This window comes from Sparus aurata, chromosome 19, assembly GCF_900880675.1.
Source record: "Sparus aurata chromosome 19, fSpaAur1.1, whole genome shotgun sequence".
Classification (NCBI taxonomy): Eukaryota; Metazoa; Chordata; class Actinopteri; order Spariformes; family Sparidae; genus Sparus; species Sparus aurata.
Genome location: NC_044205.1, coordinates 1551470 through 1568164, shown reverse-complemented (window position 1 = coordinate 1568164; position 16695 = coordinate 1551470). Strand labels below are relative to the sequence as shown.

At 40.8% G+C, this 16695-nt stretch overlaps 1 protein-coding gene across 4 annotated transcripts in view; it reads right to left on the bottom strand.

Annotated features, from left to right (window-relative positions):
- LOC115570251 (phospholipid phosphatase-related protein type 5-like) overlaps positions 1 to 16695 on the bottom strand; it is a 304040-nt gene that overhangs the window by 111689 nt on the left and 175656 nt on the right. For 2 of the 4 annotated variants that reach the window (XM_030398711.1, XM_030398712.1), the window contains exon 5: positions 5001 to 5114. The exons of 1 other annotated variant lie outside the window; for it this stretch is intronic. In XM_030398711.1, the coding sequence (XP_030254571.1) occupies positions 5001 to 5114 (114 nt within the window). Of the gene's footprint in view, positions 1 to 4348; positions 4570 to 5000; positions 5115 to 16695 lie in introns of those variants that run through there. One more of the 4 variants, XM_030398710.1, reaches the window with a different exon arrangement.

The following is a 16695-nucleotide window of genomic DNA, read 5'->3' as shown; positions in this document are numbered from 1 at the left end:
GGTACACTTATTTCCACCTCGCCTGCTAGTTGAGCAAGTGGACAGCCGCTGAGATCCGGGAGATGCTAGCTTCTCCTGGATCTCTAGCGGTTTCGTTGTGTTAGCTTGTTGTTGTAGCGCAAGCTAGAAACGGTCGCTACTTTCAAAGTAAAAGCCCCCCGCTAAGAACCCAGTTCTAAACCAGTTTTGGGAAAGTTCACTTTCTACATGAACTAGTTCAAAGTTCAGTTCACATATTTTAAAATGAACTAGTTCAGTTCATAGTTCATAATTCAAAATTTTGAACTAAGTTCACAGTTCCGAAAATGAACTAGTTCATAGTTCTTTTTTTTCCAATATGTTGATGCGAGCTATTATTTTTCAAAATTATTGCCACAGCCCATATAGAACCAGAGACGGCTATTATTCTATCAGTTTTAACACTGAAACTGCAGCTCTCCCACAATATTCTGCAAAACCAGGTTGTCCAGCTGCGGCTGGGAGATGAAGACAGCGGAGCCGCTACTGCACGCCGTTAACGCAATTTGGGTGGTAGAGGATCTGTTTTGGCTCGCTGTTGCCGTGTCTTTTCATTTTTTATTCACTTGCACGTAACCTGAAAGGCTCGCCGGGTGCTTTAGTTCAACGTGCCGTTTCAGGTTTGCGGTACAGGATAGAGTACAAATTAAAAATAAAATACATAAATAAGTAAATAAATAAATCATTAAAAAAAAAAAAAGCAGTGGCTTCAGGGAAAAACTTTTCATTATGACTCAGTAAGGTATTACTTTTTTGTTATTTAACAAAATCAGAGATTTAAGCAAAGAGCTCAGTTCCAGGAGAAAAGGGGCAAATTTAGGTAGTGATTTTGCAAATTTTTGTTTGTGAATAAAACATTTTGCATAGGATAACAAAGTTCATCATGTGTTCAAGAGCATTATCTTCTGGGTTAACATAGCAAATAACATGTTTAAGGGTAAGAGAATGGACAGAGTTAGCAGCATCAAAAAAATGAGATTCAACATCACTCCATAACTTTTTAGATATATCACAATAAAAAAACAGATGTGAAGCCTTCATTTGTTTTTGCCTCCATGCTTAGCACATTGATGACGCATGCGCGGTGCAACTCTGTGGAGGCTGGTGTTGCCAGTGTTCTGTCCGTTCAGGACGAATTCATCTTTGTTCGTTTGGTAATGCCTCACTGCATGTTTGCTATGCAGCTGTTTCTGTCTGAAATAGTAAAGTTTCGTTTTGATCGAAAATAAAGCGAGTTGCGTGTAGAAACCTCTCGTCCAGCGTCCTTTTTATACACAACAGCCAGACTGGGTGATTTTCCGCTACATATTACTGTTCACGGTGTGTTTTAGCCGGTTTTCGCCTGGAAGGCTCGATGGAAATCTGGCACTGTCTTGAACGAAGTTAAATTGTGAGAACGCGCCGTTCACAAACGTCAGAATGAACGCGTTCACAATAACGTTCATCAGGCAGAAATACAGTACGTTCAGTTCACTTTCGCCCAAAATATGAACGAGTTTATGAACGATCATTCATTGAACGCGTTCAGGCACAACACTGTTCTAAACTACAATGGGGTGCAATGTAAAGCTCTTATTTTGAAGACAAATTTGTTGTCAACTGTTCCCAGCCCAACTTCGGGCTTCATGTCACGTCACATGTTTACTCGATGAATATTACGCCTCCGTTTGAGAAAGCTGATCAAAGCAGCTATCACATATCACCTAGCCAAAGATACGGCCCCAATAAACACTGTACAACATGAGGGATTAAAGGATTCCCTCTCATCTTGGAGACAAATTATTATTTTTTTTTTGTTTTGTAAAAATCATTTCTCATCCAATGATAGAACTTGAACAAAACAAAAAAACATTGCTTTATGCCTCTGCCATACTACAATGTTTTTTTACTCATCAGTGCAATAAACATTTTGTGAAAAAATCGTGCCAGAGAATTGTGATCTCAATTCTAAGCAAAAAAATCGTGATTCACATTTTTTCCAGAATCGTGCAGCCCTATTGTGTCACTGAATGTAAGTATGCAGTATTAATAAGTACTTGTCCATAGAGTTGTGTGTAGGAATCAATGAACCAGATCAGTGCTTTTTTAAATCATATGACCTCAGAGACATTCATATTCAATACTAAAACTACCACTGTTCGTCTTGTTGTTGTTGTTCACTAATTCATGTTCAGTGTTTTTTTAAATATACACACATGGGATGGATGATCTGGATTTAAGTCAGCATTGGGAAATTCTGGGTTAGCCAGGTATTATTTCTTATAGACTAAAGCTTTCAGAATGAAAGCTTTATGTATATGTGTATCATGTCCTGTCTCGTGGTACTTCATACTGTTCTAACACCATAAGACAACATCACCATAGGTCCCTCTAATGGTGGCATGTTTTAGAGCGTTGAAGTCCAGAAAAAAGGAACAGATACATCCCTCACGCTCTGTCCTGTTTAGTCCCTGAAACACTGCATTTTAAAACATTCTGCAACAAAGTCTCCATATTAAGGGTCCCTGTCATTAAAGCTGCTGTAAGTGCTGTCACCGTTTTAGCTAACTTCCTGTTTGTTTTACTGTTAGCAAACATCTAACTCGTCTCTATCGTCCCCACATGAACTTGCAGTGGTAACCACCAGAATTAGCAGTAAACAGGAGGATCTTGCTTCTTTGAGTTCACGAGTGTTAGCGGGGATACCAGAAAATATATTTTCTCTTTTACTGAATGAGCAGGGGATGGAGACATGCAATACTGACCAATCATTCTATAACACTGATTACTGTTGGAATGACGAGCCATAACACTTAACACTTATTTTAATAAAATGATATCACTGAAAGCAGCTTTAATATAACATATTAAAGATGTAAAATGGTTAGAATTCAAAGGTAGCTCCAAAATCATAGGGGGCAGCATAACCAATAACTGTTGCTCACCAAAATCTTTGCTGTAGCTATCTTTAGCTATAGCAACTAGCAGCTGTCTGCAAGTAGCTTAGTTAGCTTTGGAGCTAAGTGACCCTAAAAGCTGACGGGAGGTTGGGCAACTAGCTCCAGCCCGACCAGGCTCAGCGAACGCAGCTGGAGACTAGACTGGGACTGAACCCAGCTACTGTGACAATGACTTGGGGATGGGAAGACATGGCAGGGGGGAACAGTAATGTAGAGGTGTGCAGTGTGATAGCAGTGAGTTAGAAGCCATTTTTAAACAGGGCAGCAAGCCGCCAATTTGGCCATCCTTTTTGCAGCTAGGTCCACGGATTTAGACAGAGGGCGTTAAATTGGCGGTTTGTTTTGGTCCGCCAATTTGCTGCCTCGGAGGGTACACTTATTTCGGCCTCGATTGCTATCTAAATCTGAGGACTCAATGTGCCAGCTATTGTGTGAGATGTGTGGAGTTGTGGAAGACGTGCACTGTTGTGCGCTCCACAGCCGGGGAGTTTTAAAACCAGGAAACAGCTGATCACAGCAGTCAGTTCATCACTACATCTGTGGACATCAAGATGAGCAACAGATGAGCGGCACATTGCCGCCCTTACCTTGGAGCAAATGTGCCACCTTTTCTATTTAAAAAGGGCTACAGTTAGGCATCAGCGGTGGGCCACAAAATGTACACATCATACTCTGTGAAATGACACACAAGGAAATGTTACGACCCGTCCCAGATTATAGTTTCTCCCTGTATTGTCTTGTGTATTTTACATCTCCTCTCATTTCAGATACACTCTCCAATTGTGTGGTTTCACCCTCCTCACTGATTGCTTTCCCCGCCCTGTTTACTTTCACCTGGGTTCCCTATGTGTGTATTTATAGTACCGGTGTTCCCCCTGTCTGTTGCCAGTTCGTCTTTGTCTTTGTACATAGCCTTCCAGCTTTTGTTGATTCCTAGCCTAATCTAGCTTTCCTGGTTTTGACTTTCCTGTGAGCTTTCTGACTTCGCCTCTGCCTGACCCCTGCCTCTCGAGGAACAAAGTGGTATTAGGAGACAGGACAGGGCACGGCTAGCTGGTTAGCATGCTGACTTAATCTAATAATACATAGTCTTTGACAGAACATCAATACTGTGGTTCCCTCTTACTCTGTTGCTTCTCTCAGACATGTGAATGAGAGGGATTATAATGTCACAGAAAATGGCTCCTGCATGTAAACACAACACATGCTAAGCTTGATTGACTAAACAATGGCAACAGTCACTCGTTCAAAGACCTAAATGTGGCAGAGTCTTGACAGAGGCATGTATTAACCTTATAAAAGATATACCAACTTGTGATTGCATATTTTCCTTCTTACCGAATGTGGCAGACTTAAAATAGGACAAACGCTGGAGCAGATCTGCAGAACAATATCAGCCAGTAGTATCAGTTTAATTCAAATGTGGAATATAAATAAATGTACAGCTGAGACGTGTGCAGAGATTTGGCATAGGTCAGGCTCTAAATTATTTCATAGCTTGTTGCCTTTTGTTTCTGAGTCGCTGGAACCAGTCGAAGCTCTGCAGCCAGCGTGGGAAGGCCAGGAGGCGCTCCTTAATGTAGCCATACTCTTCTTCTTCATCATCTGTCTCCTACAGCAGCAGCAGTGTGTGTGTGTAGGAGTGTCATTAAAATGCATTGTGTCAGAAAAGAACAAGAACTGTGAAGAGGACCATGCTGCCAGTCATATAGTAAAAGTGAATGGTAACTCACTAAGATTTTGGATAAATTAATGGATCTATTTGAGTCACAAAACACAACAGTAACTTTTGCATTAAAACTGTCACATTATAAATCTGAAGTCTAGTAAGGATATCATCTACCATCAGCTCCATTACCATTACTAGCCATGAGATTGTTCAAAAAACCATATTGGTCTAAAGGGTTACAGTAACTGCCCATAGAATTTACAGTATTTCAGCATGAACAGGTGTTGAGACTTTATTCAAGGTATACATAGGTGTGTATCTGGGTGCAGATGTGTTGTGTTATGTTGTGTTGTGTTGTGTTGTACTGCACTAACCTGTGAAGCGATGTACTTCTCTAGAGGACTCTCTATTCGGCCCATGTTCTGCTCCGCTGATGACTCTTCACTTAGCAGTAACTTGCCTTTGAAGTTGTGGACCACACACACCACCTACAGAACACACACACACCAAATTTGATACATGCATGAATGAAAATGGAGCCAAATTTCATAAACTGATTCCTGAGTGGTTGGTTGGAGTAACCCGAGTATGTAGGTCACATATATGTGTTTTGACTTCTTCCTGTGGGTAGTGATGGATGTGGGTGGTGCATGAGCTCCCCTCATAAAGAGCAAAATGTGGTTTTGAGGTTTGAATTGAAATAACCAATTTGAAGTTGGCTGAGTAGAGAAGAGATACCTAGACCTCTGGTTGCCTGAGCACTGTCAAGTCTTCTGCAGCCCATTATATCACACAGACCAGTGCAACCTGGAAACTTTGTATGGAGGCTCACAAAGCCCACTTGCAAACGTAAGAAAAATCATAGGCTATAAACAACCAATCCATGAGGTAAGGGACAATAAGGGAGTCACACACCAACTGAACTGGTATAGAGGCTTGATGCTGCAGTATTTGCCACAAAAAACATTTTAGACTAATTTAGAGTCATTGTTACAACAAACAGACATTTTACCCACCGGGAAGTTAAAACAATCAATTCTGGTAATTTTTAATCAGGAGCTCTGTTGTTTGAATAGGTCTGAATTGAAAAAAAACTACGGGTATTCAAATGTCATTCTGCCACTTTCCTTGCAATGACAAAGAGAAGAGGAAATGGCTACAGTTTATACAGTAAGTTATAATCCTTAAACGAATAAAGAAAAACAAAAGCTGTGTGCGCTTCCTAGCTAAAGTTAGCACCCACTCGCAAAAGTCAAACCGGCTCTTTGTGGATATCCCTGATATAACTTAGGTTATGGGTTAAGATAGGGTGTTTGTTGTTATGAATTCACATCTTCGTGTTTCGATCTTCAGCCCTTTTTCTAGCTAGCCGCCTTAGCTAGCTATCTCCGTTAGCCCTTGTCTGACTGACAAGTAGGGTTGCCACCTTGGATTTGTGGAAAAAAGGGACACTTGACCAAATGTTGCAGTGCGGGGGGGTCAACATGTCAACAGGAGGACAGACACACAGTAATTTAATCATTTGTTAATACATTTATTCATGAAGACAATAACAACCAATTTGTTGTATTAACACAACTGGAAAAATGTATGTTTTGCAATCTGATCCGAATTACTATGAACTCTTGGGATGAGGATGCACACGCACCCATGATGCTGACTGCATAAAAGTGGCGATGGCTGCATGTTTTCATTTGTTTGATATGACACTATGCTTTTTTGTTTTTGCGCAGATTTTCATTGTAATTTTAGAGATTTTCACCGGACACAAAACACATATGGCGGAAAATTTGTGAAACATGTTACATGGCACGTTATTTGACACGTGCTAAAAGAATAAGATAAGATTTACAGCCTCACCCCAAACCATGTTCTCTAATGCAGACATCAAGTTTAAATATTTTACCAACAGTGTTTTACCGGAGGATGATCTGAACAGCTGTTCTATTCACACTTAAAATGTTTTTTGTCTTTTCAATGTAATTTTCAATCTATGAAATCTGCCTTTTTTTTCCTTTACTCTTTCAAATAATCAACCCTCTACAGAACTTTTCAGTACGCCATTTTTCTACTTCTTCTCATCATCATCATTAATTCATATTATTAATAATGCTATTGTTTAAAGTGAGCCTCTTATTGTTTAACAGAAAAATACAATATACAAACAGCAACTTTTGCAGCCTTGTCAGTCTGATGGCGAGTTATCACCTTTCTGTCATCACTAACATACTGTTAATAATCAAAGAGGTTCTGAGGCTTTACATTTGTTCTATATGTTATAATACAAGATTTCAGCATTGAGCTACAATCAGGCTACATTCATGATTTTGTACAGTCAAACTAACCAAAAACTTATTATTGATTATTATAAAGTTTCAGGGCGTTCCTGTAACCATGGTAACTCACGGTGCCAGAGGGGAGGGAGAGACGATGAAGTCGTTTACACAGACACACTGCAGACAAAGTCCAGACTATAGTTGTTATTTCACACATGTAGCACACAACAGGAGACTCTCCGTGTCAGACGAGTTCTCACGTGTTGACTAAACTCAAAACTAATTGATAACGTAGCAGCGCGACGAGTCCTTGCTAGCTAAGCAGCTAAACTTTAGCGCTGCTCCGTGTTTAGATCCCGCCCTGTGTGGGTCACTACACTGTCATTGGTCAGGCACGCACATACTGTTAACGATACCATTGGCTGTAGAGTGTGACAATCTGTCAATAAAGATCAGCCAACACTTGTTCCCCTCCGATCTACATCGATCTCATAAGTCGCCTCTTTGAAGTTTGAATGACGGAAATTCGTCGTAGTGACGGAGAACTTTAATCCATGCGTCTTTGATGGGAACCCTTCTAGACTACAGAACGAAGGTTTTACATTTTCCCCACAAAAACGGGACAAATTGTGTCCCGGGAGAGATTTATGTTTTCCCGGGACAGCTGATGAAAAAAGAGAACAATTCTGGGAAAAACGGGACGGGTGGCAACCCTACTGACAAGTTTGTCAACCGAAACATGAAGATGTGGGTAACGTTAACGTTACATAGCAAGAAAAACCCTATGAAACCCATAGCATATATCAGGGGTATCCGCTTTGACAGCATCTGCGCCAGGGCATGTGAGCGGAGCACGGAGCGAGCGGGGAGCGGAGCATGCGAAATATAGTCGAAGCGCAGAGCGGGTTTTAATCCAAAGGCCAGAGCGATGGTTCCGTTTCGCTCCAGTTCCGTTCCGATACCGCTCTCCACGAGTCTAGGGCATGCACAAGTCCAGACTCACGTGTGCCTTCAAGGGAGTTTGTAAAATATTTCAAAAAGCAAGCAGACAGGTCATATAGGTGCAACGTCAGGATTTGCTCCCTCTTTTAAATTTGAGCAAGCATGGAGCGATTTTACCGGATCTAAATGAAATTTTAGGTGAGTGGAGAGCGTCTTTGAGCGGAGCTGTCTGGTATAACTTTGAGCGATGGAGCGTTGGAGCGAAGGAGCAAACACCCACGTAAGCGGGGAGCGGAAATTCTCGCCGCTCAGCTCCGCTCACATGCTCTGATCTGCGCTGCCCAGTTCAGTTTTGCTAATAAGGGATAGCCACAAAGGGCTGGAGTAGCTACAGGTTCTTTGTTCTAACCAAGGAAGAGCACAGCTGATACTAATGTCAACATCATGTTACCTGTTTACATCCTGTCCTAACCAGTTCTCAATAACGTTATGCATATACATTAGTGCACAACTTGTCTACACCTGCTACCAAGGTATTATATTCTATTTTATTACTGTTTTTTAACTTCTGCACTATTTTATGTCTTAGATTCTTAATTTTGTTTTAACTTTTAGTTGCGTGTTTCTTTTTACTATACATATCGTTTGAGCATTGTTGGAGGGAGCCTCAGATTTGAGATTTTCATTGCCAATGGCTGCTTCAGTGTAATTGTTGTGCACATGACTAATAAAGAACTTAAGTAATGGTGATCAATGTCTTTCTTTTCTTTTTTTTTTTTACAGGCGTGAAAACTTCACCCAAAACTGCAACTCCAGGGTGTGCAGTAGGCACTTCCCCAATGGCAAAGCTGCTGGGTAGGGTTGCCACCCATCCCGTTTTTTCCCAGAATTGTTCTCTTTTTTCATCAGCTGTCCTGGGAAAACATAAATCTCTCCCGGAACACAATTTGTCCCGTTTTTGTTCTGTAGTCTAGAAAGGTTCCCATCAAAGACACATGGATTAAAGTTCTCCGTCGCTACGACGGATTTCCATCATTCAAACTTCACAGAGACGACTTTTGAGATCGATGTAGATCGGAGGAGAACAAGTGTTGGCTGATCTTTATTGACAGATTGTCACACTCTACAGCCAATGGTATCGTTGACAGCGTGTGCTGTCTGACCAATGACAGTGTAGTGACCCACACAGGGCGGGACCTAAACACGGAGTGGTGCTAACGTTTAGCTGCTTAGCTAGCAAGGACTCGTCGCACTGCTACTTTATCAATTAGTTTCTGAGTTTAGTCAACACGTGAAAACTCGTCTGACACGGAGAGTCTCCTGTTGTGTGCTACATGTGTGAAATAACAACTATAGTCTGGACTTTGTCTGCAGTGTATCTGTGTAAACGGCCTCAGCGTCCCTCCCCTCTGGCACCGTCAGTTACCATGGTTACAGGAACGCCCTGAAACGTCATAATGATGATCAATAATACGTTTTTCAGACAGAAGTTTTTGGTTAGTTTGACTGTACAAAATCATGAATGTAGCCTGATTGTAGCTCAATGCTGAAATCTTGTATTATAACATATAGAACAAATGTAAAGCCTCAGAGCTTCTTTGATTACTAACAGCATGTTAGTGATGACAGAAAGGTGATAACTCGCCATCAGACTGACATGGCTGCAAAAGTTGCTGTTTGTATGATGTATTTTTCTGTTAAACGATAAGAGGCTCACTTTAAACAATATTATTAACAATAATAATAATTAATGATAATGATGATGAGAAGAAGAAGTAGAAAAATAGTGTACTGAAAAGTTCTGTAGATGGTTGATTATTTGAAAGAGTAAAACTTGAGAGAAGCTTGGCAAAAAAAGGGCACAGTTTGATTTCATAGATTGAAAATTACATTGAAAAGACAAAAAACATTCATAGTAAGTTGGATCAGATTGCAAAACATACATTTTTCCAGTTGTGTTAATACAACAAATTGGTTGTTATTGTCTTTATGAATAAATGTATTAACAAATGATTAAATTACTGTGTGTCGTTCCCCCCCCCGCTGCAACATTTAGTCAAGTGTCCCTTTTTTCCACAAATCCAAGGTGGCAACCCTACTGCTGGGCCATCTCGGTTTGCATGGAACAAAGGGAAGATTCTACAATACCCTGACCACTTAAGCCATACCCCTAAATGGAGGAAACAAGCACAAGAAACACCTACCAGTGATTAGGACGAAGGAATCGATCAACTACACACCACTGACATTGCAACTGCACAGACCCCTAGTACATCAAAAAGCCTTGTGGTGCTTGAGATAGAGAATGACATGCTGAGAGAAGAGAATGAGAAATTGAAAAAACTTTTTCCTTCAGTCAAATTTCCAACAATCCTGACAGAGTCCAATATTTCACCGGGTACTGTGCTTGACTGCACCGAGGCTGCGGTCTCTAAAACACAGAGGCTTGACAGACAGAGCCATTTGTACTGCCAGTACAAAGGAGGGACCACACTGAGGGCTCTAATTGGTGTGGCTCCCAATGGAGTGATTACCTTCGCTAGTGGGAGTGCCTCAGACAAGGCAATAACAGCTGACTGTGGACTTATCCAACATCAACAACCAGTTGATATGGTTATGGCAGACAAGGGCTTCACAATTCGGGACATTCTGCCAGAGGGAGTTTTGCTGAACATCCCATCTTTCCTTGTCAATGGACAATTTACACAGGAGGCCTGTTGAGAGAGACAGGTGTACTTTGTCCCCCTATGGGCATCTTCCTATTCTTTTGTTTGTTTTGAAAACCTTTATTAAAAAAGTAATACCAAACAACAACAAAAAACATGTTACTCATCTTTATATCCAGAAACATTTATTTGTCAAAAAACATGTTATTGTGTAAAGTGCCAAAACTTAACACATCACATCAAAATTAATTAAAAGGACATTGATACTAGGGATGCAACGGTACAGTTTTCCCACGGTTCAGTATGCATCACAGTTTTTGGGCCACGGTAATGGTACGGTTTCAATATATTAATATAAAACTACTCAGACTAGCAAAGGCAATCTTGCATTGTAAAAATAATTGCACAATTCTTTGTGCATTGTCTGAGGTTACAGGAATTTGGATATTTGCTCTCTCTAGCTTCCATTCAGTAACTGCATGCACTAGTTCTTCAGCCAGGTGTTCACTTGTGTGGCTCTCATACAGTGGATGAGTCTGCAGCACAAAGCCCCTCATTTCCCAATCAAGTATCAGGGTTCTCCCCAGAAACTTTTAGTGTAGTTGCGCACCGTCAGCCGGAGGGGGGGGGGAGAGAAGAGACGGTCGTTATCGCCGTCAGTGGGGGTGACAAGCGTCCGTCCTGTCCCCGGGCTCCTCGCCGTCAGCTGGGGAACGCTTTTTTTACTAGAAGACCTCGGCAGCCCACAAACACCCGCTATAAAGCAGCTAAAACTGAAAATGAGTATAGTGGCGCTGAGCTACCAGTATAGCGGCGCAGCGCCGCTGTTCACGGGAGGTCCAGCTATCGGTGGAGAGAGCAAGGTAGGGTGCTTGCCTCAGTTCGTTTTCAATATCCCCCCGGCATACTTCATAAAGTTCTGGGATCACTTTACTACTGAAATGGGTGCGGGAGGGTACATGATAACGAGGTTCAACTGTTTTCATCATGCGACGAAATCACAATAGTAAATAGTAAACAATAGTAAATTCAGGGACGTTCTGATTGGCTCTGAAGGCGAAATGAGCAGTGCATGGCACTGAGCCTGAACAATGTGCTGCTCTCATGCCTCTGCTGCTGAGGGGATCACACAGGATGCGCGGCTGCACAAAGTTTTGAAAAAGTTTTGTGACGGGCAAACGTACCGAAAATGTCGTTGTTTGCCGTTGTGCATTGAACCAAACAGGGTGTATTGAGCGGTTTGGTAAAATACCGAATATTGTTGCATCCCTAATTGATACAGATCATGAATTCAGGGTAGGTACAAGTACAGATATTAATGAGGAGACACTGATGAGGCAGGCCCTTAAAATCACCACTGACACTGATATAAATTCTCCTTGGGTCATTGTCAATTAAGCTGCTGAGGAGTGGGAGATGAAGTGTGTGTGTGTGTGTAGGCCACTGAACTGTAGGGCTAAAATGTGTGCAATAGAGCAATATGCAATAAATTCACAAGCACTTAGCACTTTAGCACTTCCAACTCCTGCAGCTTTTTCTTTAGATCATGTTGTTGATGTTGGATGTCCTTGAATAGCTGAATGTCTTTTGTGATGCTGTCAATGTTAAATGTCAGTATTGAATTTGTAGCTAGATGTCTGTGTTTTTGGGATGTTTTTATGTTAAAGGGAAACCTTGCTGGTTTTCAACCTTACCTCTATCTCTACCTATCTCTGGGCGCAGCTGTCGTTCTTCTACCTCCAGCACCATCATTTGACTCTAAATGCGTCATCAGCGCCATCATTTGACGCCACTGGCAGCGGAAGAACAACAGCTGCGCCCCAGAGACATGGAAAAGATTGTCAACAACCGCAGGCATTTTTCACACTATATCCCTTAGACAGACAGAGGTAAGGTTGAAAAACGGCAAAGTTTCCCTTTAAGCAACTGTCGTGTCCTCTGGGACAACAACTTAGAAATGCGACAAAATGTGTGGTAGGAAACAGTCTTTATAAAAGGTTTCCAGAGTGTCAATGTTAGCAGCCTATGTTGGGTCTTTGAGCACTAGCAGGATGACAAGGCCAGGAGGAGTCCATACAAGCAGGTCACAACTGTTAGCTCTGGTCAGATGTAGGTTGCCCTGGATCTGATGCCAGTAGTTGTGTGTTGTGTTTTAGTGAGAGGGAACCTGTTACCTCATCCAACACCAGAAAAAAGTCCCTACTCTCTGCTGCCTGCAGGATAGTCTTGGTTCTAGCTGACCATGGACACTTCACCTCAATGATGTCATAAGATACTGTCCTATCTGGAGATCCACCGAGTAGGCCAGTGTCAGACAGGAACACTCCCAAGCAGGGTTTTGAATAACGAAGGAGGGTAAGACTTTCGCTTGACTGCTGCCAAAACCAAACCAAAGTTGCTTGCCATGATGTGTTTCTTGCGATATGCCGACCTGTTATAAAGAAACCTAAAATAAGAGAGATAGTGACGGTTCTTGCTTAAAATCTCTCACACCCTCTGCAGCCAGCAGTTGCTACAATTTCTCAAAGTTTCTGAAAGTTGAGCAGTTTCAGTTACTAGTTTTGTAATGTTTTGGCTTGTATCTTCTTTTGTTTCTATTAATGCGTTTCTTACCATAATGCGTTCTTTGCTTGCCAAACTGCGGCTCCCTAAATCTGTTGCTTCTGACTCCTGCTTAATGACAGCAAGCGATGGCAGCACATAAAGAGCCTTTTCCTCAGCTTGGGCAAAACCTGGGCCGGTCACCAGCCCATCAAATGTCTTGACAGGAACAGTCTAGATTTAATGTTAAGCACACAGTGTCAGATATTTGGAAATAAAACATTTTGATTTCCCTGTAAGTCAATAAGATTTCAGTGAGGTGTCTGTCCACATACTTTTGGCCACATAGTGTATTCAAAATACCATTAAATTAAAGCGGAAGGTCTGATGTCTGTGACTTGCAAGGGGTTTACAGACATATCTGTGTAATTTACATTACGTGTCAAACCAAATTTGTTGTTCGCCAAGTTGTGGCAAGGATGCCAGTGCCCATTCCTTGTCCTCTTGGGTGACAGGTCTTTTGATTCCAGCTGAAATAATAGTATAAAAAGGGTAATAGTAATTGAGATTATTTCAAGTGTTGATACTATCAATTTAACAGCCCTTTATTAGCCCTATTTATTTATAGCAGATCTTTAAGCTAAACTTTTAACAACTCAGGGTTTACAGCCTCTAGACGCCAATATTTTAAGGTTTTAGAAAAGATGAATAACTGTCTGGCAAAGTAAGATTTCCGCATGGAGCTTAAGCTTAGGATCATGGTTTTTCAGTAGAATAATGTGACTTGAATAGATTATGTCATCAGGTGACTTTTTTTGAGATATTACATTAAAATTAGCACTTGTAATGTAAAAAAAAAAAAAGTATATACATATAATTATGCATAGTTATATAAATAACATGTTAACTCATGTGTTAGATTATATTTTATATTTCCTTTCTAAGGTTTAGCAAATAACTCAAACCAGCAACAACATCAGCATCACTTGTAAATTAATTACTAACCTCGTGTTGTGGATGGTGTCATCTCAGACACTCTCTTGGCTGCAATTTCGTACATTCTTGGTGTTTCGCCGTCTTCCACACACATTCCACCTCGGTGGACACATTTTTCTCCACCAAAATCAACAAGGCTGCCATATGGTGGCACTTGTCTCTGCCGATCGGGCACTCGCAGGTGCTGTACCTTACTGACTGACCCTCAACGTGCACCTATATTGAAAACAGTTTAACCCATCTAAAAGACATTGCCTGTGCTGTGTTTACATTTACAACAATACTTCTGTAGCTAGCAAAGGGTTGGCAGATCATTAAATGTTAACTAGCCTAACTTCACTAACCCTCCAAAACCTGGCTCGTACATATTTAGTTTTTCAACTTTGTTTACGTCCGGAGTTGTAGCAGTCCTGGATTGTATTCCAGAAAGCAGGTTTAGTGAAAACCCTGAGATGAGGGGAACCTCTGGGTCAGCTACTATGATAACAAACCCTGACTTTCTCTCTGTCTCCTCCCTCTCACAGAGCCAGACACGCTGTTTTATTCCCTCATTGATTCAGTCTATATCAAAGCGTGTATCAAAGTGCAAATCACTGACCACATTATTACTGGATCAGATTGTGAGTTTACAGTCATGTCTCTATATCTTTGATCTATATATATTTGAACTTCAACTATATTTTTCATCGTCAGTTGCTGGCCGAGTTTTATCCCTGTCAGATTAAAGATGTTAACTACAGCCTTATACAGTCAGATTCACCACTTTATCATCAATTAAGAAATGTAAGTCTGCTAAATGATGTATTAATGGACACCACTGAATAAAACTTCATTGTGTTTACTTATTGACACCTTGCCCTGCTCTGACTCAGGTTTCTTTTAAAGTTAAATGCATACAGTCTGCATATACATGCATTAATATCTCTACACCCACTGGATTCAAATGGAGGCCCTGCCTTTTATTTACCTGTTGCCATGGTGAATCGTAGTATCAGAGCTCCAGCTGCTTTGGACCCAAAAACTTGGATTTTCTATCACAAGGTTCACCAATTCAGAGTTCAGCATCTTTAGATGCTATGTATTATTAGTATACACCTGGCAAAACAGCTACACTAATCACTCTATTGGAGTTAAAAGAATTTAGACCCTTTTTAACCCTCAATGGTGCCTCGCTAAAGAATGAAGTTATCATGAAAAGGATCACAGGTTCCGCCATTGTTGTTTGTTTTTGTAATCTGACAGAGCGTTGGACCCGTAAATGGATGTTACGTCACGCGTGACATCAAACTTAACAAGCGAATATACAATGCTTAACAAGCCGAGATGTAGAGGGGTGCTAGTGCTAGTGTACATTTGAAACTAACACATACTGCTTGACACATTGTTGGAGCACACTGGAGGAGTTGTCTCAACACTCTTTGATTTAAGGAGTTTGGTGAGGTTTAGCTGGTGGCAGGCTATGACCAAGTGTTATTGGCTATGTCCTAAATCATTCACTCATTCTCTATTCCCTAGTCACTACAAAAGGAGTCGAACATAGTGGACTATATAGGGAGTTCATCGGCAGAAAGAAGAAAGCACTTTCAGACACACTGCTGTCGCACAGTTGAAACGTCATATATCAACGTCAGTTGTGGACTATGCGTTTGTCTGCCATTTTTCTCTCAGTGCAATGCATGATGGTAAATATTGCTTGGTTAGTAACGATCGGTTGTACACTACCTTTCACGATGCATTGTGGGATACTTTGAGATTTACATTCAAACAAAATTTACATTCAAACTGTATTGTGTTGTCAACACAGCTGAGGTAACACAACTCAGTGCAGCTCTTAGAAACACACAAGAGACAACACACAAATATATAAAATAAGAGCAACAGAAACTGTTATACATTCAGGCACAAGTTATATTGTTTGCTAATGTCTGTTCTGCAACTACAAGTGATTGTGCATCAGAGTTCAAGTCACGGACAGCCTCAGGATTTATGTTGTTCTTGAGGCAAGATATCCTACACTTAAAACACTGGAATAACACTATTCTGTCAGGTGTCAACAGTGTTTGTGTGTTTACTTTCACTGCCAGAAGGAGGAGACAAAAGTTCCACGCTGCAGGTTTTATGTTGCTTGGAAAATTCATATCACAGTGAAAACTAGAATTAGAACACGACAGAAATAGTAGAGTGCATACCTCCACTAACGCCCAACAGTCCCCTTTAAATATCAAATCAAATGTATAAATTAACTTAATCAAGATTTCTATCTCTATCAAATTGTTACCGCTCACAGATATTAGCTACCAAAACATGCCAGATTTTTTGCATCAGGACCTAGGGCATTATACCAGGGCAAAACCATAACCTCCTTGGTGAAGCTAAAAATATATTATTCAGTTATCAACAAAATAATAATACAATAAAATTATATTCAGAAAGATTGTATTTGACTTTCTTTTTTTCATAATACATCCTCCATTTTTTCATCTACATCCATTCCACCAACATTATATCACTTACATTTACAATAACAAACTACTGCAATCTGTGAATTATCTGAAATCACAGAAGGTAGGAATAAGATTTTTATGTTCTCAATTTCCTGTCCATCTCTATGAAAAGGGAACAGAGGGATTTGAGGTAAATAACTGCCT